Consider the following 25,501-nt stretch of genomic DNA (forward strand, 5'->3'; position numbering starts at 1 on the left):
CTGGATTGTTCTACATCCCTCAAGGCTATCCTTCATGACGGATTTACGGAACACGATTTCTGAATGAATGAGTAAATGACTGAATCAATGAACGCACACAGTAATATTCTCTTAGAAATCTACTGCATTGTGTTCACAGTCGTGAGGAGTGTTCCGGTGGTATACATCCACAACTGTACTTCACGGGTACTGTGTACAGCACGGACCTGAACTCTACCAACATAATTTCGAAGGCAGTTCAGAATTATTTTAGGAGTGACCTCGGTGGTTCGTAACAGAGTAATAATTAAATAATCAAAAAAACTTTATTAAAATAATAATAATAAATTAATTAAGATTTGTTCACTTTGTTAGCCCATCTACCTTCATTTCTGTGAGAACAACTTCACCATAGTGAAAAAGCCTGTAACTGAGATCACCAAAACGGACAACATAAAAAAGAGAAATGCAACAGCCCTGGGACAAAGCACCTACGCTGTTATCGCAGCATCGTTGTGCCCCTCTTCCACGATGTGAACATGAGTTTTATTTCGGTCAATTGTTTATTAATAAACCTATCAGTACTCTTATGGCCACTACCGAACAAACAAGCTCGAGACAGTATGGAGCAGTACTGAAAGCAAACTTGCGGGTGGAGAGTAAAGTGGGTGTTACTGTAGCCAACAGCTTGTACAGTGACTATATGGAACAAGTTTATTTCCAAACAAGACACACAGCGCGTGCCATCGACATTTGCATTGTTGTGCGCATATTGAGTTCAATATAGGGTGTCCCAGAAATGTTGCCACAAACTTCAAGGGGTTGTAGAGGGTGTCTTGAGGAACAAATCGTGAATAGGATCCAATGTCGGGGAACGTCAGCCGACGGCATTACAGAGCGTCGAAGTTATAGGCATCGGCCCCTGCCAGGAGGCCACCACTTTGGCAGCAAAAGTGACTTTGTAGGCTGATGGATCGTGGGCGGAACATCTCAAATTGCTGTTTGTTATGTAGTGATCACGACTGATTGCCACGATCGCCAGCGGAGAAGATGGCGAACCGTAACGAAATGTCACGGTTGGTTCTCTGCGTTTCCTCCATGTCTGTATCGCGTTCCTTTTGAAATTCCCGCTTCAGGCTCTGTTGTTTCCTTACCCTAGCCATAGGGCTCTGTGGCGTTGGTGCGGCCGGCTGCCTGCCGTGTTAGCGGGAGAGCATCGTTCTGGAGGAGGGACTCTAAACTGCGGACGTCTGGGAGCGTACAGGAGGCCACGCCGTTTTGCTGGTGTTTGGCGTGACTCGTGTCACGTGTGATGCATCGTTAGAGCCGTGATAGCAGCCGATGTTACTATCTTGGTCGCAGATGGATCAAAGGGGATGAGGCCTGGTTGTCCATTGAAACTTCTGTCCTACGGATGTCGTCGGACTTAAAGTAAGACGCTTTGACCATTATTTTGCGTTATTTGCAAGCAACAGGGCGTTCCGAAGTCTACAGTAATTCGGCGAAGATTATTTGTTTCGTCCGTGTGTAAATGACTGAACATGGAGCAGTTTACTTAATGTTCACCTTATGCTCGTGCTCTGCGTGTGCTGTTTTGCGAGTGTAAACTTCACTCTCACCTTTGTCTGTTGATTTTGAGCGCATCGTCAAATACTTGATCCAAGTAGTGACTTTAAATTAATTAGCTGGATTATTCCATTCCCTCCTCACGGCGCGTGTTAAATGGCAAAAGCCGCGCGGGATTAGCCGTGCGTTCTAAGGGGCTGCAATCATGGACTGTGCGGCTGGTCCCGGCTGAGGTTCGAGTCCTCCCTCGGGCATGGGTGTGTGTGTTTGTCCTTAGGATAATTTAGGTTAAGTAGTGTGTAAGCTTAGGGACCGATGACCTTAGCAGTTAAGTCCCATAAGATTTCACACACATTTGAACATTTTAAATGGCAAAGTAGAATTGTAGACCTTAACTTACTACCTCATTTGCGTGGCTTCAGCCCAACGTGTTAACTAATTAAAGTTTGTGGTAAACAAAGGTATTTAAGTATGTTGTTTTAAAATATTATCTGAAATGTGTCACCGATTTATGTTGCGCTAGTTGAGTCTGGGGTATGAACTGATGTGTTGGCACGTCTGCCATGTAAGGGAATCCTGCGAGTTTTGATTACCTTCTGACCAGAGTCCTTGTTCGACGCTTGTCTTTAAACGCCGTTAACCTGGTTAGCATATGTTTTGGCTATTTTAAATTAATCACTGCTTAATAGCCCAACACAGATTGTCGCCCGTCAGAAGCCATGTACGTGTTATCTAGTCCTTTATTCTAGTCAATCCATAAGCATGCTATTCTTTATTCGTTACTCTAGCTAGCCATTAAGTTGCCATTTTTGGGGTGTTTAGATGGAGTGCGGCTTTATAGTTCTTCCACAAGTTTTTGATTGTGCTTATATTTGGGGTGTTTAGATGGAGTGCGGCTCCTTTGGGTATGTCAATTTCCTATTTATAGTTTTCCCACAAGTTTTTAATTGTGCTTATGCGCGTATATATATATATATAGTGACTGATTGCCACGATGGCCAGTGAATAAGATGGAGCTAGCTGTGGCGTGGAAGGTCCTAAGAAAGTGATGCTCTGTTGTCTAAGTGGACAACAGTTTTGGAATATATATATATTCACCTTATATATATATATATATATATATATATATATATATATATATATATATATTATTCACCTTAATGTTCTAGTCAATGTGTAAACTTGCTAATTAGTTTCCCTTTAAAAGGAGTGTGCCTGCCTTGATATTGTAAGTGACTGTTTCATAACCAGTTCTTTAACGCGCCTAAGCGTATGTTTATATTTATGGGAGAACTTTAAGTGTGTTCCCCTGTTGGACTTTAGTTAAAGTGCATAAAACTGAACCAGGTGTCTATTATTGTTCTAGTGCTATTATCTGTCAAGTGTAGCACACGGCATTTTCTTGGTCTGTTATCAAATGTTACAATAAATGCAAATTGCAGTGAAGCGATACGATATTTCAGTTGTTCCTGTGATTTCCTATCTCCGCATTGGTTAATCCAAACTCATAATAATTTATTGTTTAAATATCGGAGGGAGGTGCGTGTGTCTCAGATGGAGTTAGATGGTGTGTAGAAAGGGCTTGTCTCCTATGAATGCGATGCTCTGTTGCCTCGGTCGATCGCGGTTTTGGACACAGTTTTCCGTCAGCAGTTTATTTTTCTCCTTACACAAAACATTATAAGTTTTAAAGGACCCCAGGAGAAAAATAAACCGCCAGTGGAAACCCATGTCCAAAACTGTTGTCCACTTAGACAACAGAGCATCACTTTCTTAGGAACTTCCACGCCACAGCTAGCTCCATCTTATTCACTGGCGATCGTGGCAATCAGTCGCTATCACTGAATAACAAAGTACATTGCGAGACATTCTAATTATGGTCCGTCAGCGTACAAAGTCACGTTTGCTGCTGAATGGGTAGCCTACTGGTAGGCGCTGGTGCCTATTACTCGATGCTCTGTAGCATCGTTGGATCATGTATTATCCATAAATTCAAACATGAACTTTGTAGGGCAGCTGCAAGCACACCCGTAATGAAATGCAATTATTCTTCAACGAGCCACCAGTGATACGGAGATGGCTTATGCGAAAATGCTCTGAACAACATTCCAAGTTTTGTCAGTGGAGTTCGAGTTCATGCTGTAGAAGTAATGAAGGATGGAATTCAGTGTCCCATCCATGACGAGGTCGTAAGAGATGGAGCAGCTGCCTTAAGCTGTTCAGAGAAACAATGGAAAAGCTAAACCTAGTTTGAACACAGTTGGCATCTCTGTATACCAAAATTTCACTCCAAATCACTTACAGGCTTAATCTCGTATTCTTCCTTAATGTTTAAGTGCAATAAGTTTCGTCATTTTATAGTGTTGTAGTTTCAATGCCCAGCACTGTATTAGTCGCTATACAATAAGGTTCTCTTCGAATCAGGTGCACGGGCACTCCATGGGTGAATTTAGTGGCCAAGCCTGCTGTACTGCATCACAAACCAAAGGATTACTGTGTTGTCTGAGGCTTTCCCGACGTAATAATTGCTTCGAAGGTTCTTAGGCATTGTGTCGGATGGGACTGTTTCCACGGGGCAGCTGCTCCTCATCTTCAGGTGTGACTGTCGCTTGCTGCTAAGAAAGCGCAGGCGCCAATGGACGGGGCTTTCATCACCCATCGCCTCCCACTGGTATATTATAGACTCTCGTTCATAGGGCTAGCTGTCTCAGATCCAGAGAGCTTATCAGCACAGCTTAGCTGCCTTCACTCTGTGTTTCTCCAGAGTAAGTACTCCAATAATCTGATTCACAATGTATTTCCACCAGAACGCACAAAAGTTCAAGAGCAACCAGAAGAAACGGAGAAGTCCATGAGGACATTTTTCTACCTTATGGTGGTGGTGTGTTCTTTGAGATCGGCGACCTCTCCAAGAAAAATCGAATAAAATATTTTCTTGCCCCCTCTAGCGCAAGTGTAAACTGTGGTAGGTTCCGTCAAAGACGACCTATATCTAAGGATACTAGGAGTATGTAAAATCCCACGCCAATTTGCGAAATATTACACTGGCCATCCGTGTTCTTCTGTTAAAGGTGAACGTGAACATTATACCAGATTAGGTGAACCAGAAAAATCTGCTGTTGTTGACAATTGTGTTGACATGGGACATGGCATGATCCTCTCTTTCGCATCTTCGAACTGCGATCCCAACCTTAAAAATTCAGTCTGAATACGTATTGCTAACGACAGAGACATGGGATTTCAGTTCAGTAGGGCACGGGAACCAATACTGGTAGCACTAAGACATAGTCAGCCACAAATAAATAAATGCAACAAGTTAACGCACGGGGGAATCGAAGCCAAGATAGTTAATTTGGACACCAACATCTTACCTGTGCCCGTACGCTAGGGTAAGCGACTTGCGGCCAGGCTTTCCCAGTGCGGGAGCGTGTGACCTGTTTCTCCGGCAGGGGGCTCCGCTTGGAGGCTGTACTTTCCTAGCGAACCAGCGCACAAACTGGCGAGACACACCAGCAAGCAACAGTCGTACCTAAAGATGAACTGCTAATTCATGCAAATACTGTGCAGTTTGAACGGTACCATTTGAGGGAGCGCCTGTGAGCCTTTCAAGCGAAGTTTTTTTGTTTCTATGTGGTCACCAGCCTCCACATCCATGGTGTTTCAAAGTGAACATACGGGTTTTAAGGCTTTTTAGCATTTATTACATTCAGCTTACAATTATAAATGAAATCAAATTAAAGAGAAACTCAAAAAATTTTGTTTGTTTACCTGTGCATAAAGGAAAGAGTGTTGAACAACAAAGAGTGACCGAAGAAGGTGTTTAGCGATCGGGCCTTACACTTGTAGCCCCAGTTCTGAAGGCATGTCGTGAACCAACAGTTCCAGCGGCGTTTGAGTGGAGAGTTTTAAGAAGACGCTTACAACAACGTCCTTATCGTTTGTAGTTGTTACAAGCTCTAAATCTTACACTCTACGGTTTGCGGGCCAACTTTGCAAACAAAATGTTATTGTACGACGATGAAGATTTTCTGGGTCGTGTCGTCCTCCGTGATGAATCGACATTTCCCCTAAGAGGAAATGTGAACGCGCATAATGTTCGCATGTGGGGCGGTCTCCAAATCCCCACGAGATGGAGCATGTGCAACGAGACACCCCTAAATTGAATGTTCTTTGTGCCATATCCTGCGGAAATTTTATGGGCCTTTCTTTTTCGGTTAAGCGACCGTAAAAGCAACCGTAACTGGTGTCTCTTATCTTGATATCTTATAAGTTTGGCTCTTTCATCAGTTGGAAGAAGCTGAACCACAGAGCTTTATCAGGAAAGCAAGATGGTGCACCGCCTCACTAGCGTAACTCAGTACGCGACTGATCAAACAACGGTGTATCCAACCGCTGAATTGGACGCAAGGGGCGTGTTGACGGAGTTTGTTTTGTAAAACCACCACGTTGACACGCAACCTGACGCCAGTCTTTGGGGTTTCACTACCAGCTGATCTACCCACTTTAGAAACAGCATTCTTGCAACAGCTACTCCAGACACACTGATCAAGGTTTGGGAAGAACTTTCCTAGCGACTCAATGTGTGACGGATGGTGCACACATTGAACATGTGTAAGAAAAGCTGTTGGAGTTGCCCTATCATTTGATGTATTATTTTTAACTGTACGTTGAATGTAATAAATGCTACGAAGCCTTAAAACGCGAATATTCATTATGAAACACCTTGTATTTTACAAATGAAAACATGGTCTGTTGTCTGGTGTATAATGATGTTCTTTGTTTAATTTGTGTGAGCAGCTGATTTAGGCTTTGGGTCGTTTTCAACCATTTTCATGACAGCATCTTATGTACACCACAATGTTAAACGTGATGTACATAATCTGATGTCACACATATGCTGGAAGAAAGGGGATGTTGCAGGAGAAGCTAACACAAACAAAGTTATTCCATCAGATTCTGATTTTGAGTTTACAAAGTTGACAAAAATATTTCGTGGCAAATATGTAAAAAACTTTTAACTTAATTTCACTTTGTCCGAAATTTCTTCACTTCAGTATGCATCTGTCACTTCTTGTAATGTAGAAAGGACATATGCACGAGGGGCATTCAATAAGCAGTGAAACACATTTTTTCTGAACGTAGGTTGATTTTATTCAGAATTCAATACAACATATTATTTCCCACTCTTTTGGGGCTACAAAACCCTATTTTTAAACACAAGCTCCGTTCAATGCGACGACCTTATGCCACCTTACTGGCAAGGCGTGTGTGCCAGCATGGTACCACTCTACTGGTCGATGTCGGAACTAACGAACATCTTGCTGCATTAACTACCTCCCCATCGTCCATGTACTGCTTCCGGAGGAGCGCCTCCTTCATTGGACGAAACAGAAGGAGGTCGGAAGGTGCAAGATCCGAGCTATAGAGTGAATGAAGAAGGATATTCCGATGAAGTTTTGTGAGCTCCTCTCGGGTGCACAGACTTGTGCTAGACCTTGCGTTGTCTCGAAGAAGAAGAAGAAGAAGAAGAAGAAGTTCGTTTGCATTTTTGTTGAGACAAACACGCTGAAGTCATTTCTTCAATTTCCAGGGGCTGCATACTGCCGGGCGTTATGCGGGCGATAGGACAGGATTGCGCTACATTGTTGCAGTGCTGACAGACGCCTCGGTCACTCACTGTGCTTTTGTTCACTGCCAGGTCTCCGTAGATATTCTGCAAACAGCTATGAATATCAACAACGCTCTGGTTTTCTGCTAATAGAAACAGTTCTCTGCTTGGAACACACCTCCGTTACAGTCGCCATTTTGTAGGCTACATATAGCGTCGCCTCCAATAGGAACTTCATGAAACTATAGGAACTGAAGTGGGAATATTCCACAATGCTCATGAACAAATTCCCTGTATTTTGAACTGAAATTTACCGAGGAAAGAAACGTTTTTCATTACGTGCTAAACACGCCACGCACGAAAATATTTTGTCAAATAAATGCACCAGCCAAGGTGAAAAAAATTGGGGAAATTTGATATTGCGAAATTTCAAAAGAAAAAAAATTAGCTAACACCACAAATTAAATATAGAACGTTATTATAAAATCTGCAGTGGACCTTGTTTTCGTTTGTTTCAAGCAAAGGATTACGGGTTGAAAAACTGAGCTATCTTGTGCACCACTGCCTATATAGTATAAGTAGTGACAAGACAGGAGACTTTCTCCAGCACTGACCATCTTTTTCTTTTATTTTCCAAGAGCGAGCACCTGTCAGCATCCGCCTACGGCAGCTGCTGGTGGGAAGGCGACAGCCGCTACCGGAAACTGCTACTGGTCTTCTGCCAACGGTCTTCGAAGGCTCTCTCCATCAGGGTCTGCGGCCTCTACTCGCTTTCCAGGGAGACACTCCTCCAGGTGAGGCTAAGCCTCTTGCCACCCCTCTGTGGCCTTTGACAGGCCAAGCGACATACACAGTGTAACATTTCACATTTCACTTTCCTTGTGTCTTGACCATACTTTTATTATTGCGAAAAATACCTTACACATTTCGATATTCCGAAATTTTCAAAAGCAGTGTTATGTCAATCAGGTAACATTGTCCATTAGAAAGAGTGCATCACGTAAACATTCTCAGTCACGAGATTGAGAATATTGCCGTGATACAATGTATCTACTGAACAATTTTACATGACTGACATAACACTGCCTTTGAAAATGAAGGAATGTCGAACGCGTAAGACACAAGAGAAGTTATTAAAGTGGATCCCAATGGCCGCTTCGCCTCACGGTACTGCGTTTCACATTTCCTTACATCGTTTCTTAGAGTCATGACTATAGCCGAGATTTTCAAGCGCTATCAAACCGTAAGACACGCATGCAGTCATGCATTATCGTATCACTGAACATGCACACTGAGGCAGCAAAACAATAAAATTATGCAGTATAATAATTCAGTTCTATGTCTATTTCTATTTTCTTCTGAAAGTACGCGACAGCCAATTCCTTGAGATTTTCTTCGCTTAGGCTTATCAGATGGTTATCGGACAGAAAAATTTTCTTCATATAAAATAGAGATGGGTAAACTCGTTCATCCTTGGGAACTAGTTCACTGGTGATCGCTCTTTTTGAGAACCTTTCATTTTTACTCGTTCACCGTTCGTTTGTGCTTGTTATATGGTTCTTATGAAAAATTAGTAGCACAAGTGCCTGAAGATAGAAGGCGCCAAGAGGGGGAAACTTGCCTGCCCCCTAGAATACAGAGTTTTTATTCATAACAGAATTCTCACACACTTGTAATTTTCGTAATTCTGCAAAACCTCCCGTTTAGCCAACTGTAGCGTTATGTAACTGATCGCAGTGAAATAATATAAGGCGGCGCACGTAAAACCGGCCCCGAGTACAGACAGCTTGCCAGTTACGCACAATTTTTTGACGGCTACGAGCAAAATAGATAAACATGTATTAATTAGGCAGTAAAGAAATGACAAAAAGGTAATGCAAACAACAACTTAGAAACAATAGGTGATGATTGTCGGGCAGAATGAGCAGTTTAGTACTCGGGGCCGATTTTTCGTGCGCTTCCCTGTACCACTGAAATAATATTGTAGAAGTTATCAAATTGTCTTTACAAAATGTGACATCAGACACACGACTATTGAGTGCGGGCTTCATTCGGTTGTTAAGTCGGTCTGTCTTCCATAACTATGAATATGCTCTTTTACCTTGGATCAAAAAAAGACAGAAAATGACCACTCGTGTGTGCCGTGCCGACTTCCTTTGCAAGTGTAATGACAAAAAATCTTGCCTTTTTACAAGTATTTCTTCTGCTATTTATCGAAATAGTGAAGTAAGCTGATATGTCGTTTCGTTACCTGAAAAAATGTATGTATAACATACCACGTAATTTTTATGTAATTTACGTAATTATAAAATACGTTTTAATTACCGGTCATGGACGCTGAATAGAATACGAAAAGAACCAGAAGTTCAAAGTTCAAAATAGGTTTGAAAGTGATCTAGAGTGGGCATGCGCAGCGAACGAAACGAACAGCAACTCGATATTGAACTAACTAGGAGCAGTCGACAGTGGAACTGCAACGATTGGCCACGCGAAGAAGGACGAGTCCGGCCGAGCGAGACCGAGACAGAGGGGAACGGGACCGAGACTGGAACGAGGCCGGCCGACGTGCCGTTGCGGGAAAGAGACCGACCGTTTCCCGTTCCCGAACTATAAGAAGAAAGCCGCGACCGAAGTGAACTATGAAAGACCGTTCCTTAGAATTCGTTCCTCGCTCGTTCCGTTCATCTTGGTGAATTGTTCCTTTGGACCTGTTAGTTCGCGAACGGCCCATCTCTAATACACTCCTGGAAATGGAAAAAAGAACACATTGACACCGGTGTGTCAGACCCACCATACTTGCTCCGGACACTGCGAGAGGGCTGTACAAGCAATGATCACACGCACGGCACAGCGGACACACCAGGAACCGCGGTGTTGGCCGTCGAATGGCGCTAGCTGCGCAGCATTTGTGCACCGCCGCCGTCAGTGTCAGCCAGTTTGCCGTGGCATACGGAGCTCCATCGCAGTCTTTAACACTGGTAGCATGCCGCGACAGCGTGGACGTGAACCGTATGTGCAGTTGACGGACTTTGAGCGAGGGCGTATAGTGGGCATGCGGGAGGCCGGGTGGACGTACCGCCGAATTGCTCAACACGTGGGGCGTGAGGTCTCCACAGTACATCGATGTTGTCGCCAGTGGTCGGCGGAAGGTGCACGTGCCCGTCGACCTGGGACCGGACCGCAGCGACGCACGGATGCACGCCAAGACCGTAGGATCCTACGCAGTGCCGTAGGGGACCGCACCGCCACTTCCCAGCAAATTAGGGACACTGTTGCTCCTGGGGTATCGGCGAGGACCATTCGCAACCGTCTCCATGAAGCTGGGCTACGGTCCCGCACACCGTTAGGCCGTCTTCCGCTCACGCCCCAACATCGTGCAGCCCGCCTCCAGTGGTGTCGCGACAGGCGTGAATGGAGGCACGAATGGAGACGTGTCGTCTTCAGCGATGAGAGTCGCTTCTGCCTTGGTGCCAATGATGGTCGTATGCGTGTTTGGCGCCGTGCAGGTGAGCGCCACAATCAGGACTGCATACGACCGAGGCACACAGGGCCAACACCCGGCATCATGGTGTGGGGAGCGATCTCCTACACTGGCCGTACACCACTGGTGATCGTCGAGGGGACACTGAATAGTGCACGGTACATCCAAACCGTCATCGAACCCACCGTTCTACCATTCCTAGACCGGCAAGGGATCTTGCTGTTCCAACAGGACAGTGCACGTCCGCATGTATCCCGTGCCACCCAACGTGCTCTAGAAGGTGTAAGTCAACTACCCTGGCCAGCAAGATCTCCGGATCTGTCCCCCATTGAGCATGTTTGGGAGTGGATGAAGCGTCGTCTCACGCGGTCTGCACGTCCAGCACGAACGCTGGTCCAACTGAGGCGCCAGGTGAAAATGGCATGGCAGGCCGTTCCACAGGACTACATCCAACATCTCTACGATCGTCTCCATGGGAGAATAGCAGCCTGCATTGCTGCGAAAGGTGGATATACACTGTACTAGTGCCGACATTGTGCATGCTCTGTTGCCTGTGTCTATGTGCCTGTGGTTCTGTCAGTGTGATCATGTGATGTATCTGACCCCAGGAATGTGTCAATAAAGTTTCCCCTTCCTGGGACAATGAATTCACGGTGTTCTTATTTCAATTTCCAGGAGTGTATAAAGTCCTTTTAACGAGGAAGCTTCAATAATTAATGTAACACATTTTTCCAGGCCAATTTTGGTTGAAAAATAGCGAATTTGTGCAATATTCCTGCGTCCGTCCCATAGTTTCATGAAATTCCGATAGATGGCGGCGGTATAGGTATCCTTCGAAATGACGTCTAGCACAGAGGTGCGTTCTAAGCAGAGAGCTGCCATTGAGTTACTTTTGGCGGAAAACTAGGGCATCGCAGATATCCATAGGTGTATGCAGAATGTCTATGGAGATCTGGCAGTGAACAAGAATACGGAGAGTCGTTGGCTGAGACATCTGTCACCGTCGCAACAAGGTCGCGCAAACTTGTCCCATCTCCCGCCCCGATCCGCCGCCCGCACAGACCTATGACTCCTGCAGTGGATCGTGTGGACACGCTCATTCGAGGTGACCGACGACTTATAAACAGACGCTCGCTGATCAGCTGGACATCTCTGTTTGTAGCGCAGCTACACTCGTCTACCAGTCGGGGTACTTAAAGGTGTGTGCCCCCTGGGTTCCCCGCAGCTTAACAGAAGACCATCTATGCGGAATTGCTTGCGCGTTACGAATCTGATCGTGACAATTGCTTGACGAACATCGGTAGAGGCGACAAAACATCGGTTCATCACTTCGAACCAAAAACAAACCGCCAATCCACGGAGTGGCTCCACACCACCTACCCTCCGAGGAAAAAGTTCGAAGCCGCTCCCTCAACAAGTAAGTTCATGGCGACGGTCTTGTAGGACTCTGAACGGATTATTCTATTTTATGTCTCCCCTCATGGTGCAACGATCAATTCTGAAGTGCATTGTACTAGCCTCAGGAAACTGAAAAAACGACTTCAGCTAGTTCGTCGCCAAAAAAATGCAAACGAACTGCTTCTCCACGACATACCAACACCTCACAAAAGTCTGCGCAGCCGAGAGTAGCTCACAAAACTTCATTGGACTTTCTCCTCATCCACCCTACAGAGCGCATCTCGCACATTCCATCTACACTCACTTTCATAAATTAAGGATAATTGCAGAATGTGGTGCCACACAACGTGGCACTACACGAAAACAGGCGTTATTAGCGTAGGCACATAGGGAACACACACGACACAGATCTGTAAGTCCACGGTATTGGTGATAAGTTGAGAAAACCGTCCCGAAACGCATGAGCTATAAAACACCACCGTTTCCTGCTCATGTACCCCGACATCAGTATGGGATATGATCACCAAACACGCGTACGCAGGCCGCACAAAGGGTTGGCATACTCTGGATCAGGCGGTCCAGCACCTGCTGGGGTATAGCCTATATTCTTGCACCAGTGCCTGTCGGAGCTCCTGAAGTATCCTAGGAGTTTGAAGACGTGCAGCAATACGTCGGCCGGGAGCATCCCAGACGTGCTCGGTGGGGTTTAGGTCTGCAGAACAGGCAGGCCACTCCATTCGCCTGATAGCTTCGGTTTCAAGGTACTTCTCCACTATGGCAGATCGGTGGGGGCGTGTGTTATCATCCATGAGGAGCAAGGTGGGACCCACTGCACCTCTGAAAAGGCGGTCATACTGGTGCAAAATGACGTCCCGATACACCTGGCCTGTTACAGTTCCTCTGTCAAAGACATGCAGGGGTGTACGTGCACCAATCATAATCCCACGCGACACCATCAAATCACGACCTCCCTACAGGTCCCTTTCAAGGACTTTAAGGGGTTGATATCTGGTTCCTGGTTCACTCCAGGTGAAAACCCGGCGAGAATCACTGTTCAGACTATACCTGGACTCGTCTGTGAATATGGGACTACTGTTCCAATGACCACGTACGGTGTTCTTGACACCAGGCTTTACGGGTTCTCCTGTGATCAGGGGTCAGTGGAATGCACCTTGCAGGTCTCCGGGCGAATAAACCATGTCTGTTCAGTCGTCTGTAGACTGTGTGTCTGGAAACAACTGTTCCAGTGGCTGCGGTAAGGCCCCGAGCAAGGCTACCTACAGTACTCCGTGGCCGTCTGCGGGCACTGATGGTGAGATATAGGTCTTCTTGTGGTGTTGTTCACTGTGGACGTCCCGTACTGTAGCGTCTGGACACGTTTCCTGTCTGCTGGAATCGTCGCCATAGTCTTGAGATCACACTTTGTGGCACACGGAGGGCCCGTGCTACGACCTGCTCTGTTTGACTAGCTTCCAGTCGCCCTAGTATTCTACCCCTCATAACCTCATCAATATGTGTTCTTTGAGCCAATTTCAACATACAGTCACCATTAGCACGCCTGAAAACGTCTGCACACTTACTCGCTGCATCGTACTCTGACATGCACCAACACACCTCTGCGTATGTGGACTGCTGCCAGCGCCACCGTGCGACGACCGCAGGTCAAATGCACCGCACGGTTATACCCCGAGGTGATATAAAGCCGCAAACCGCTCACCAGAGCGTTGTTTCACCATGTATCAGCATTATCCTTAATTTATGAGCATGAATGTATTTGGCCCAATGACGGATGCGCTCGTCAGGATGAATACGTGGATGATGTGGAGGTTATTGAGGCAGCAAGACCTACGTTGGGTCCAATGGTGACCAATAGAATGGTACTATGCAAGTATACAGGCCTCCTAGTAAGGTGGCATAAGACCGTCACACTGAAAGGAGCTTATGTTTAAAAATAGGGTTTTGTAGCCAAAACAGTGAACAATAATATGGTGTATTGAAATCCTGGCTATAACCAGCCTGCTTTTAGAAAAAAATGTGTTGCGTTACTTACTTAACGCCCCTCTACGTATAAAATGCCCTTTCTACATTACAAGAAGTGACAGGCGCATGCTTAAGCGAAGAAATTGCGGACAAAGTCAAATCAAGTTCAAAGTTTTCGATGGAAAATATTTTTTGTCAACTTCATAAACTCAAATTCAGAGTTCAGTAAGATAACTTCGTTCATCTTACCTTTTTCTACAATAACTACTTCTGCTTTGGACAATTGCAAAGATTTTTTAACTTCAATAATTGTGAGAGATTCTTCCAGCTACCTGTGGCTTCCATCTTCGTTAATTCCACGGGTAAATGGGAAAAATTTGGTCTGAAAGTTCTTGGTTGAAATACGCATCTCAAATGCCACATCAGTGTTTTTAATGCAAGTAGCATTTAGTCGCATCTAAAATGTCTACGACCCAAAACCAAAAATAAATAAATAGAATTGTGGGGCAGTAACTTAACTCATTTCTATGGAATGAAGCAAATAGATGTTGTTATCAATAAATTTGCAGACATTTACAGTCTCCTCAGGACTTCACTAAAATTACACTGAGATGACAAAAGTCGTGGGCTAGCGATAAGCACATACAAAGATGGCAGTAGTTTCGCGCACACAAGGTATAAAAGGGCAATGCGCTGACAGACCTTTCATTTCCGGACTGAAGTGCCTAGAACCGCTCGGCCACAGCGGCCGGCCACGACGGAGATTAACGGACATTGAACACGAAATCGTATTTGGAGGCAGACGCATTGGACGTTCCATTTCGGACATTTTTAGAGATTTCAGTATTCCGATATTCACTGTGTAAAGATTGTGCAGCCAATGCCAGACTTCAGGCACTATCTCTCAACACGGACAACGCAGTGGCGGGCGGTCTTCACTTAACGACCGAGAACAGCGTCTTTTCCGTAGAGCTGTCAGTGCTAACAGACAAGCAACACTGCATGAAATAGCCCCAGAAATCAGTGTGTGGTGTACGACGAATGTATCCGTTAGGACAGTGCGGCGAAACCCAGCGTTAATGGGCTGTGACAGCAGACGATCGACGCGAGTGCCATTACTACCAGCTTGCAAGCTTGCAGCACCTCTCCTGGACTCGTGACCATATCATTTGCAGCCTAGACTACCAGAAAACAGTGGCCTGGTCAGATGAGTTCAGATTTCAGTTGATGGTAGGGCTCCTGCGTGACGCAGATCCCACGAAGCCACGGACCCAAGTTGTCAACAAGGCACTGAGCAAGCTGCTGCTTAGTCCATAAAGGTGTTGGCTGTTTTCACGTGGAATGGACTGCGTTCTCTGGACCAACTGGACCGATCATTGACTGGTAATGGTTATGATCGGCTAACTTGAGACCATTCGCAGCCATTCATGGACTTCGTGTTCAAAAAAACGATGACATTTTTATGACTGACAATGCGCAGGGTCATATGCCACAACTATTCGCGATTTGCTTGAAGTACATTCTGGTCAGTTTGAGCAAATGATTTGGCCAGCCAAATCACCCGGCATGAATCCTATCGAACATTAACGGGACGTACTCTAGAGGTCAGTTTGTGCACAACATCTTGCACCCTCCTGCTACAGAGGTAGCGTGGCTCAATATTTCTGCAGAGCACTTCCAACGGCTTGTTGAGTCCATGTCATGTTGTCGAGTTGCTGCACTACGCCGGGAAAAATTAGGTCCGACATTGTATTAGGAGGTATCCTATGACATTCGTAACTTTAGTGTGTAACGGTAAAAGATGGTAGCAAATATCCAGGTTAAAATAGGTTGTGATGGCAATATACTTTAAAATGCGGCATCGTGGGCAGGTGCTTCCAAGAATACCTTCGATAGGAAAAAAATTTAGTATAAGACTTAATTAATGCTATCAGAATTATTAACAAGCCTTTTTAATTTGTGCGTCTGTTTACCTTGTTTGTGGAATATACCAGAGTATTCACGTTGTCATATTGTAGACGTACTGTTTCAGCTGCACGATGTAGCTCATGGGCTAAAATTTTAATGAGCTTTAAGTCAGAATAAAACATTTTAATTGCTTTCCCACATTTCATTATACACGGGACAGCATCCCTTAACAAAAATGGGACCATATTTTTATTTAAATTCGTAGGTAGGAAGTAAATTGACTTTTATCTACATGCATCGGACCGAACTGCGGCGCTTGAGGTCACCACGAAGCGAATTACAAAATTCGCAAAACTGATAATGTTCTGCATTGTTGGCGTAATTCATATGAGAGAATCATCAATGAAAGACGGAAGAAAAATGCTATAACAAGCATTATAAATGTCTGACTTTATGTAGTTAAATCGATTAAATCTTCTAAATACGTATTTATTCGCCAAATGACCAAAACAAACAAAAACCCATGCAACATGCATTTGTGTGGAGTTCCGCGCTGTAGTCATCAGTCAGGAGAAGAGAGTACGAAATAAAGTATGGCACTATTTTTTCATGAATAGATACAAATTTTAATTCATAGCTTCAGCCCAAATCATTATCTTAAATTAACAGTGTGTTCCGAAACTTTCCTGTCCCAGCAATGTACTCTGACATCATATCTGCCACAGATCGTCCCCTATCCTGAGGTACAGAATAGGTAACCCACCGATATTGACGTCCTGTGCTGAGACACGCACAGTCAAAACATCGTGGTTTCACTGTCATTTAACATATTTCAGTACGTGCTAATGTCAGTATCACTCGAACAGCTGACCAGCTTCTTCGTTCCGATATGCTAGCTTCGAGGAGCTGGTCCATAACAACCAGCACTTTGTCAAAGTCGCATTTGTCAGTGGATTTCCGCACATTGTGTGAGCGTGTGGGTGCTATTCTGTCATCCTGCGCAACGGATTAATCTGAGATGTACCCTTTACCCTGTGGCTCCTGCAAGGACGTCAATGTGGAATTGCAAGATGCAAATTCCACCCCCACACTACTACAGAAGTCAGACAGACGCTCCTAACGTTCTAAAGAGAAATGCCTGAAAAACTTTCAGCAATAAATATCTTCTGCAGTCGTCCGCAGTAAGGAAATGACACAAAAATTCACAAAATTTCTTACGTAACTATTGGGATACTTTGGTACTGGAGTAGTGCTAGTTAGTGTCAGAAAAACATGAAACTAACGAAAATTATTATTTACTTTTCAAACATTCTGAGAAATCACTATGGTACTTTTAGTTATGAATTGAACAAGTTATTTCCAGGTTCTTTTCGGGATGTGAAGTTACCTCTTAAGGATAGGATACGCTAATGAACTTTCTGTACAAAGTTAAAGATTGTTTGTTATTGACTTGGCAGAATGGCTGACAGCCGCGCCTACTCAACTTGAATAATTATCCGTTAGAAAGTTGCTAGGTACGGTTGAGGCTGTCGCGTGTGAAATGCAGTGAAATGTACTGTTGTGGAGGAAATATGGGGCTCACAAGAGCTGTAGTGCACAACACCGTAAGCTGCGATGACTGCTGTCTGCGCCGCTCGCTGCTGACAAATAAGATAACTCTCGTTCTATCTGGGTTGACCTTTGCCAATCAAACTCTCCCTACGCCTTGATGAACGACTCCTATACGCCCCTAGTCTAACTATTGGCGTGGTACACTGGTCAGATAACCAGTCCACCACGATGTTACTCAAAAATTCGCTCGCAAGAGTTTAACTATAACTATGTCCGTTCACACCGCACTATAAGTGTGGTGGCCAACACAGTGAACAATGCTTAATCGCAAGGACTCAATACAGAGTCGCACTCCGATTCGCTCTCGACAGAGGCGCTTTCCCAGTGAAGTACTGACGAGAGACTTGTTCCTCACTCTTTCAGTACACGTACGAGAGCGCACGCTCTCGTTACGTGTTCTCGCTCCAAGAGCGACAACGGAACGGCCCTTCTCCACGCCAGACGTGAAGGGGTATATCTTTCGGTCTCTTCCATTACTCCTTCAGCTCAAGGCATCGTCTGCCAATCAGCATTGCTCTTCTAAAACGGGAGAATGACGTTTCGTTTAAGGCGACCAATCCGGAAATCTGTAGCATCGGCGTTTGGCGTTTGCTTTGACCCTGTGAAAGTCTCTGAAACTGCGTGCTCTGTTTGTACAGAATGCGTAGGCTGGGCACTCCCACACAATGTAGCGGAATTTGCTTTCAAGCCGAACACTGGGTCGTTCTCCCTTTCACTCGGGCAAACGCTGTCTGCTCTATGCACAGTCACCGGCTGACATAGATAGGCTGAGTGAAGGGACCGGCCCCCCGGGGTGCGGTTTGCGTCTTCCGAATTAAAAGCCCCTGCTACCGTCGTGTCTTGAATGTGTGTGTGTACGCCAGCCTCGAGTATTTAAATCTTGGTTCGCATTTGTGGTTTATTTGTTATTTGCATATCGTTTACATGAATTCATACAACATTGACTTTATCTTATCGAGTTTGGGTTCGAATGAAGCGTGTTGATGTGTGGAATATGATTGTGAGGGCGGAATATGTAAGCAATGAAGGTCAGGAGACCACGACGTCTTACATACAATTGTGGACCGTATCGTTGCAAGGATGGCTACGCATTCGTCTCTGGCTCTTTTACATATCTTCCTTAATGTGTTTCGTGCCGACGACACCAACAGGCGGCATTCAATCTGTCAGTGAGCTGTGGTCATTATGTTTTGGTTTATCAGTGCGTATATTATCAAAATTCTAACCAGTTTTCCTACTCAAAATAAGTTAAAATTATGAGTGACTTGTTTATCCAGAGGTTTTTAACTTTGTAGACGTTTATGTTACCCTCCCGATACAAGTATTAAATTCAGAATCTCTGCTGCCAAATAATAACTACGTTCGTTGGTCGTATTTTATTACCGTCGTTGAAATGAGCTCTGTGTTTGTAATTTTAGACAGAATTAAGCAGTTTTTAGCTCCAGGTACTTACACATTGAAGTGGCAGAGGTCATGGATAGCGATATGCACATATATAGATGGCGGTAGTATCGTGTACACAAGCTATAAAAGGGCAGTGCATTGGCGCAGCTGTTATTTCTACTCAGCTGATTCATGTGAAACGTTTTCCGACGTGATTGTGGGCGCACGACGGGAGGCAGACGCATGAGAGATCCCATTTCGGAAATCGTTAGGGAATCCAATATTCCGAGATCCACAGTCTCAAGAGTGTGCCGAGAATACCAAATTTCAGGCATTACCTCTCACCACGTGAACGCAGTGTCCTAACGGATACGTTCATCGCACGTACCACATTGATTTCTGCGGTTATTTCACGCAGTGTGTTCTCAGTTAGTACTGACAACTCAAAGCAAACTCCGCTGCTATCGGTCGTTAAGTAAGGCCGTCGATCACTGCGATGAACGTGATAACTTATGATATTGTAATTCTATGACTGACGACAAAGGACTGAAAAGAAGTTGAACAGAATGGATAATTTCTTGAAAATTTATGTTTGTGACACAGCTGTCAATATTGCTTCGCGATTTGGATTCAGCTTTGCTAAGATTTCGCAATTTTAAGTAGTGTGAGTTCGACACAGTTTACTGAGGACAGAAAGTATTCGTTTTCTCAGCAGATGGAGACAAGTCAGACGGGCCTGGCATTCCCTGAGTGATTAGCAAGTGGCGTTCACTGCACCTCTAGAGCAGTGGCCTCGCTTTACGCCGAGGATGCGAGAACGTGAAATTCGCCTTCCTGTTTGTACATCAAAGTGGATCCCGTCCCGATACCTTCCTGGCGTGGGAAAAGTCGTTATTGCTCTCTAAAATTTACAGCGAGTGCTACCAAGCACGGGGCAGACACGTATAGCCAATGTAGAAAGACCGTTTGAAGGCTGTACCAACCTCATGATTTCGAATTGTACGTTTTGCTAAGGTAACTGGGAAGTTTCAATTACTTTCCCCTGTTTTAACAGAAGCATACGTTTTTGCTTTGAAAATTGTGCACGATTTGTGGAGAGTGATCTTGGAGTTCGAAGGGATTAGTTTCCCAAATCTAGCGTGGTGCTTATTGGCACCTGTTTTCTGTTTCCTAAGACTGTAAGTTTTGTTGAAGCGTAGTGTATCTCACCTTCTGAGCACTCGTACTAATTTCGACACGCACCTTGTTTGGTCGGTTATTTACGTTTTAATATTTAATGTACCTCGTGAAGTTCCCAGATATAGAGGTCTTATCCGTTTACATCTTCCAATCTTCCAGGTAACGTGAATCCTACAGAGTTTAGAGTCACTCACTTTATTTTGGAATAGTTTTCAGAAGATCATTTAGTTTTACGGACTGTTCAGTGAATTAGATAAAACGAAAATTTTTGGAGTGTCGATCTGACTTACATTTTGAGACCACTGACTTCCTACAACTCCGTTCTGGTTAAACGAGCCTTAAATCATAAATATAACCTGCTGTACTTCTAAAGTATTTGCTTCACTGTGACGAACTGCCGTTGTGTGTGAAGAAGCATTAGTTTTACATAGGTTTCTAAAGAGAGACAGAGGTGTCAACGGCAGTGTAAGGGTCACATCGCCGGCCGAAGTGGCCGAGCGGTTCTAGGCGCTACAGTCAGGAACCGCGCGACCGCTGCGGTCGCAGGTTCGAATCCTGCCTCGGGCATGGATGTGTGTGATGTCCTTAGGTTAGTTAGGTTTAAGTAGTTCTAAGTTCTAGGGGACTGATGACCTCAGAAGTTAAGTCCCATAGTGCTCAGAGCCATTTTTTAAAGGTCAAATCTTTTGTTAGCAGTATAGTTACATCAACCTCTTCCAGGTCTGTCTCCCTATATGTTAACTTTGTTGATTGGTGCATTGCGTTCTGGTCAGTGCACACTCTCGATGACAAGTTTTCATATGACACAATCATTATCAGCCAAAGTTAAACAAGGGTGGTGGAATGCAGTTAGGAGATTCTTAGAGAATTAGAGTGGAAAGGAGATACTTGGTAGTAGATGAAATTTGCTGTTTGGACAGCAAAACAGCTGATGATGGCAGAAGTAAACGGAATATAAAATGTAGACTGGCGTTAGCAAGGAAAGCTCTTCTGAGAGATAGAGAGATTTGCTAACATCAGATATCAGTTCACGTATTAGGAGTCTTTTCTAAAATTATTTATCGGGGATATTGCTTTGTATGGAAATTAAACACAGTAAAGATATGAAAAGATAGAAGATTTTGGAAGTGGTATTACAGAATAATACTGAAGATTAGATGAGTAGATAACACAAACAATAAGGAGACACTAAATCGAGTCGGGGGGAGAATGTCTGTGTGGTACAACTCGACTGAAAAACGATGTATGTAAATTGATAGGAACCTTCTGAGGCATCAAGGAATGGTCAGTTTAGTACCAAACGGAGGGTTGGGAGGGTAAAAATTGTAGAGGGAGGCGAAGACTAGTCTCTGAGGTCATCAGTCCCCTAGACTTAGAACTACTTAAACCTAACTAACCTAACGACATCACACACGTCCATGCCCGAAGCAGGATTCGAACCTGCGACCGTAGCAGTAGGGCGGTTCCGAACTGAAGCGCCTAGAACCGCTCAGCCACAGCGGCCGGCTACTTGGGTGCTCACTTTATTTTGCCTAATCCTTGTAGTTATTGACACGGTAGAGTATTTTCTAACAATATCCGTGATATACACTTACGTAGTAGGACACTAGTAACTATGCCATTAATTTAAATTACGCACTGTGAATTCCTGCAAAATTCGTGAAAATGCTGATCTATACTTACGTAATATTAAAAATGTGACAGTAACTGTATGTTGTTCTTTCACAACAAAATCGCTGAACCGATTTTGATGAAATCTGATATGAAGGTAGCTTAAACACCGAATAGGAACATAGACTACGGTAGAAAGTGCGCAGTACAACAAATTTATTGATTTGAAGAATATAACACAAAATAAGGAACAATAATTACTCTTTGACAAACCTACACACATCAAAAAAGTTTTGCATCACCCCGGTTCCTAGAACTCCTGAAGACAGACGCTGACTGCGGATATTGCATCACAGACACAGTTCCTTTGTTCAGAGATATCACTAAACCCGCCCAAAGATGTAAACAACCTTGTATGAGCAGCGCCTATTAGACGGAGGGGGTCCGACAGCCGGTCAGTTCCAGTCATTCTAACAGGAAGGAGGTACACGACTCGTGTTGTCTGTAGTTAACCATGCCTAGACGGTGAATAACGCGGTTCGATCGCGTCCACATTGTTACTTTGGGCCAGGAAGGGCTCTCAACAAGGAAAGTGTCCAGGCGTCTCGGAGTGAATCAAAGCGATGTTGTTCGGATATGGAGGAGATACAGAGAGACAGAAACTGTCGATGACATGACTCGCTCAGACCGCCAGGGGCTACTACTGCAGTGGATAACCGCTACCTACGGATTATAGCTCCGATGAACACTGACAGCAGCGCTACGATGTTAAATAATGCTTTTCGTGCCGCCAAAGGACGTCATGTTACGACTCAAACTGTGGGCAGTAGGCTACATGATGCGCAACTTCATTCCCGACCTCCATGGCTAGGTCCATCTTTGCAACCATGTCACCATGCAGCGGTACAGATGGGCCAGCGAGATGCCCTATGGACCGCTCAGGACTGGGATCATGTTCTCTTCACCGATGAGTGTCGCGTATGCTTCAACCAGACAATCGTCGGAGACCTGTTTGGAAGCAACCTGGTCAGGCTGAACGCCTTAGACACACCGTCCAGCGAGTGCAGCAGGGTGGAGGTTCCCTGGTGTTTTGGGGTGGCATTATGTGGGGCCGACGTACGCCGCTGGTGGTCATGGAAGGCGCCGTAACGGCTGTAACGATATACGTGAATGCCATCCTCCGACCGATAGTGCAATCATATCGGCAGCATGTTGGCGAGGCATTCGTCTACATGGACGACAATCCGCGTCCCCACCGTGCATGTCATGTGAATGACTTCCTTCAGGATAACGTCATCGCTCGACTAGAGTGGACAGCATGTTCTCCAGACATGAACCCTATCGAACATGCCTGGGATAGATTGCAAAGGGCTGTTTATGGACGACGTGACCCACCAACCACCCTGCGGGTTCTACGCCAAATCGCCGTTGAGGGACAATCTGGACCAACAGTGCCTTGATGAACTTGTGGATAGTATGCCACTACGAATACAGGCATGCATCAGTGCAAGAGGACGTGCTACTGGGTATTAGAGGTACCGGTGTGTACAGCAGTCTGGACCACCACTTCTGAAGGTCTGGCTGTATGGTGGTACCACGTGGAATGTATGATTTCATAAGCAATAAAAAGGGAGGAAATGATGTTTATGTTGATCTCTATTCTAATTTTCTGTACAGGTTCCGGAACTCTCGGAACCGAGGTGCTGCAAAAGTTTTTTTGATATTTGTATTTACTCTCTGACTTTATAACTTCATCATACTTGTGAAAACGCTTCTATTGTTTGATACGTTGTGCATAAACTCATTCAACGTAATGAATACAATGCTCACACAGTCATCTACGTGTGTAATCCATACTTCCATATTAGTCACAAGGCCGTGGGATTTTAGATACTCAGCGCCACGCGGCGCTTATACACTGAAGCGGCAAAGAAACTGGTATAGGCATGCGTATTCAAATTCAGAGATATGTAAAGAGGCAGAATACGGCAGTTGTTAGATCGGCTACTGCTGCTACAATGGCAGGTTATCAAGACTTAAGTGAGTGAACGTGGTGTCATAGGCGGCCCACAGGCGATGGGACACAGCGTCTCCGAGGTAGCGCTGAAGTGGGGATTTTCCCGAACGACCATTTCACGAGTTTACCGTGAATATCACGAATACGGTAAAACATCAAACCTCCGCCACCGCTGCGGCCGGAAAGAGATCCCGCAAGAACGGGACCAACGATGACTCAAGAGAACCGGTCAACGTGACAGAAGTGCAACCCTTCCGCAAAGTACTGCAGATTGCAATGCTGTGCTATCAACAAGTGTCAGCGTGCGATCTATTCACCGATATGGGCTTTCGGAACCGAAGGCCCACACGTGTACCCTTGACGACAACACAACACGAAACTTTACGCCTCGCCTGGGCCAGTCAACACCGACATTGGACTGTTGATGAATGGAAACATGTTGCCTAATCGAACGACTCTCGTTTCAAAATTTATCGTTCGGAAGAACGTGTACGGTTATGGCGACAATCTCATTAATCCACGGACCCTGCATGTCAGCAGGGGACTGTTCAAGCTGGTGGAGATTCTGTAATGGTGTGAGACGTGTGCGGTTGGAGTGATGTGGATCCACTGATACGTCTAGATGTGACTCTTAACAGGTGACACGTACGTAAGCATCCTGTCTGATCACCTGCATCCATTGGCCATTCTGACGTACTTGGGAAATTCCAGCAGGACAGTGCGACAAGCCGCACGTCCAGAATTGCTGCAGAGCGGCTCCAGGAACACTCTTCTGAGTTTAAGGACCTCCGTTGGCCACCAAACTCCCCAGACATCAACATCATTTAGCATATCTGTGATGCTGTGCAACGTGCTGTTAGAAGAGATCTCCACCCCCGCGTACTCTTACGGATTTATGGACAGCCCTACAGAATTCATGGTGTCAGTTCCCTCCAGCACTACTTCGGACATTAGTGGAGTCCATGCCACGTCGTGTTGCGACACATCTGCGTGCTCACGGGGGTCTAGACAGGTGTACCAGTTTCTTTAGCTCTTCAGTGTAGCTTCGGAGATGCATACCGATTTATATCAATAGCTTGTGGTCATGCGGTTAACGTAGCTACCTGTACAGGATGTTCCCGTGTACGATTCAAACCAGAATGGAATTTTTTCCCCTCGTGACTGAGTGTGTGTTTTGTCTTCATCATTATTTTATCATGACCAACGTATAACTTGCCGTAGTGGCGCCAACTAAAAAAGCTTGCACCAAGCGCACGAACGTTCCGATCGGTGCCTCCCAGCCAATAAAGCCACAAGCATATTTCATTTCATTTTACTGGTATTTCAGCACAGCCGTGGGTGACACTTACTGTAAGATAATTTTGTATTGCCTTTTTCCACAGGTGCTGAAAGCTGCCTACTCACTGTTCAATTTCATGTACCAGGCAGCCGAGACGGGTAATCATTAAGCTGATGACTCCACAAATCAGAATCTGTCTCACTTTCTGTATACACAGATAAGCACAGACTATTACTTGTATATTTTTAGTTACAGAAACAATATTGTAAAACAAAATCATAAGTTTTAAATTTCCTAGTTGAAATAACAATATACAGCAATGAGCACAGGAAAGAAGTTTCAAATGTTAATGCAAGCCTTCCTTGTTAACCACCATTTATTTTGTTATTATTCTCCTATGAGTAATTTTATTTCACATTGACATTGATAAAGCTATCAGCATATGTGACTAATGAAAGTGTAGAAGAAATTTTTAATTCGACAGAATTAATTTCGTAAAAT

The 25,501-nt window shown here is 44.8% G+C and overlaps 1 protein-coding gene across 1 annotated transcript in view; it reads left to right on the plus strand.

Annotated features, from left to right (window-relative positions):
• LOC126419646 (uncharacterized) overlaps positions 1-25,169 on the plus strand; it is a 179,593-nt gene extending 154,424 nt beyond the window's left edge. Inside the window, exons 8-9 of the mRNA XM_050086835.1 lie at positions 7,792-7,947; positions 25,104-25,169. Of these exons, the coding sequence (XP_049942792.1) occupies positions 7,792-7,947; positions 25,104-25,169 (222 nt within the window). The remainder of the gene's footprint in view (positions 1-7,791; positions 7,948-25,103) is intronic.
• The last annotated feature ends 332 nt before the right edge of the window (positions 25,170-25,501 follow it).

Source organism: Schistocerca serialis, chromosome 9 (assembly GCF_023864345.2).
Source record: "Schistocerca serialis cubense isolate TAMUIC-IGC-003099 chromosome 9, iqSchSeri2.2, whole genome shotgun sequence".
Lineage (NCBI taxonomy): Eukaryota > Metazoa > Arthropoda > Insecta > Orthoptera > Acrididae > Schistocerca > Schistocerca serialis.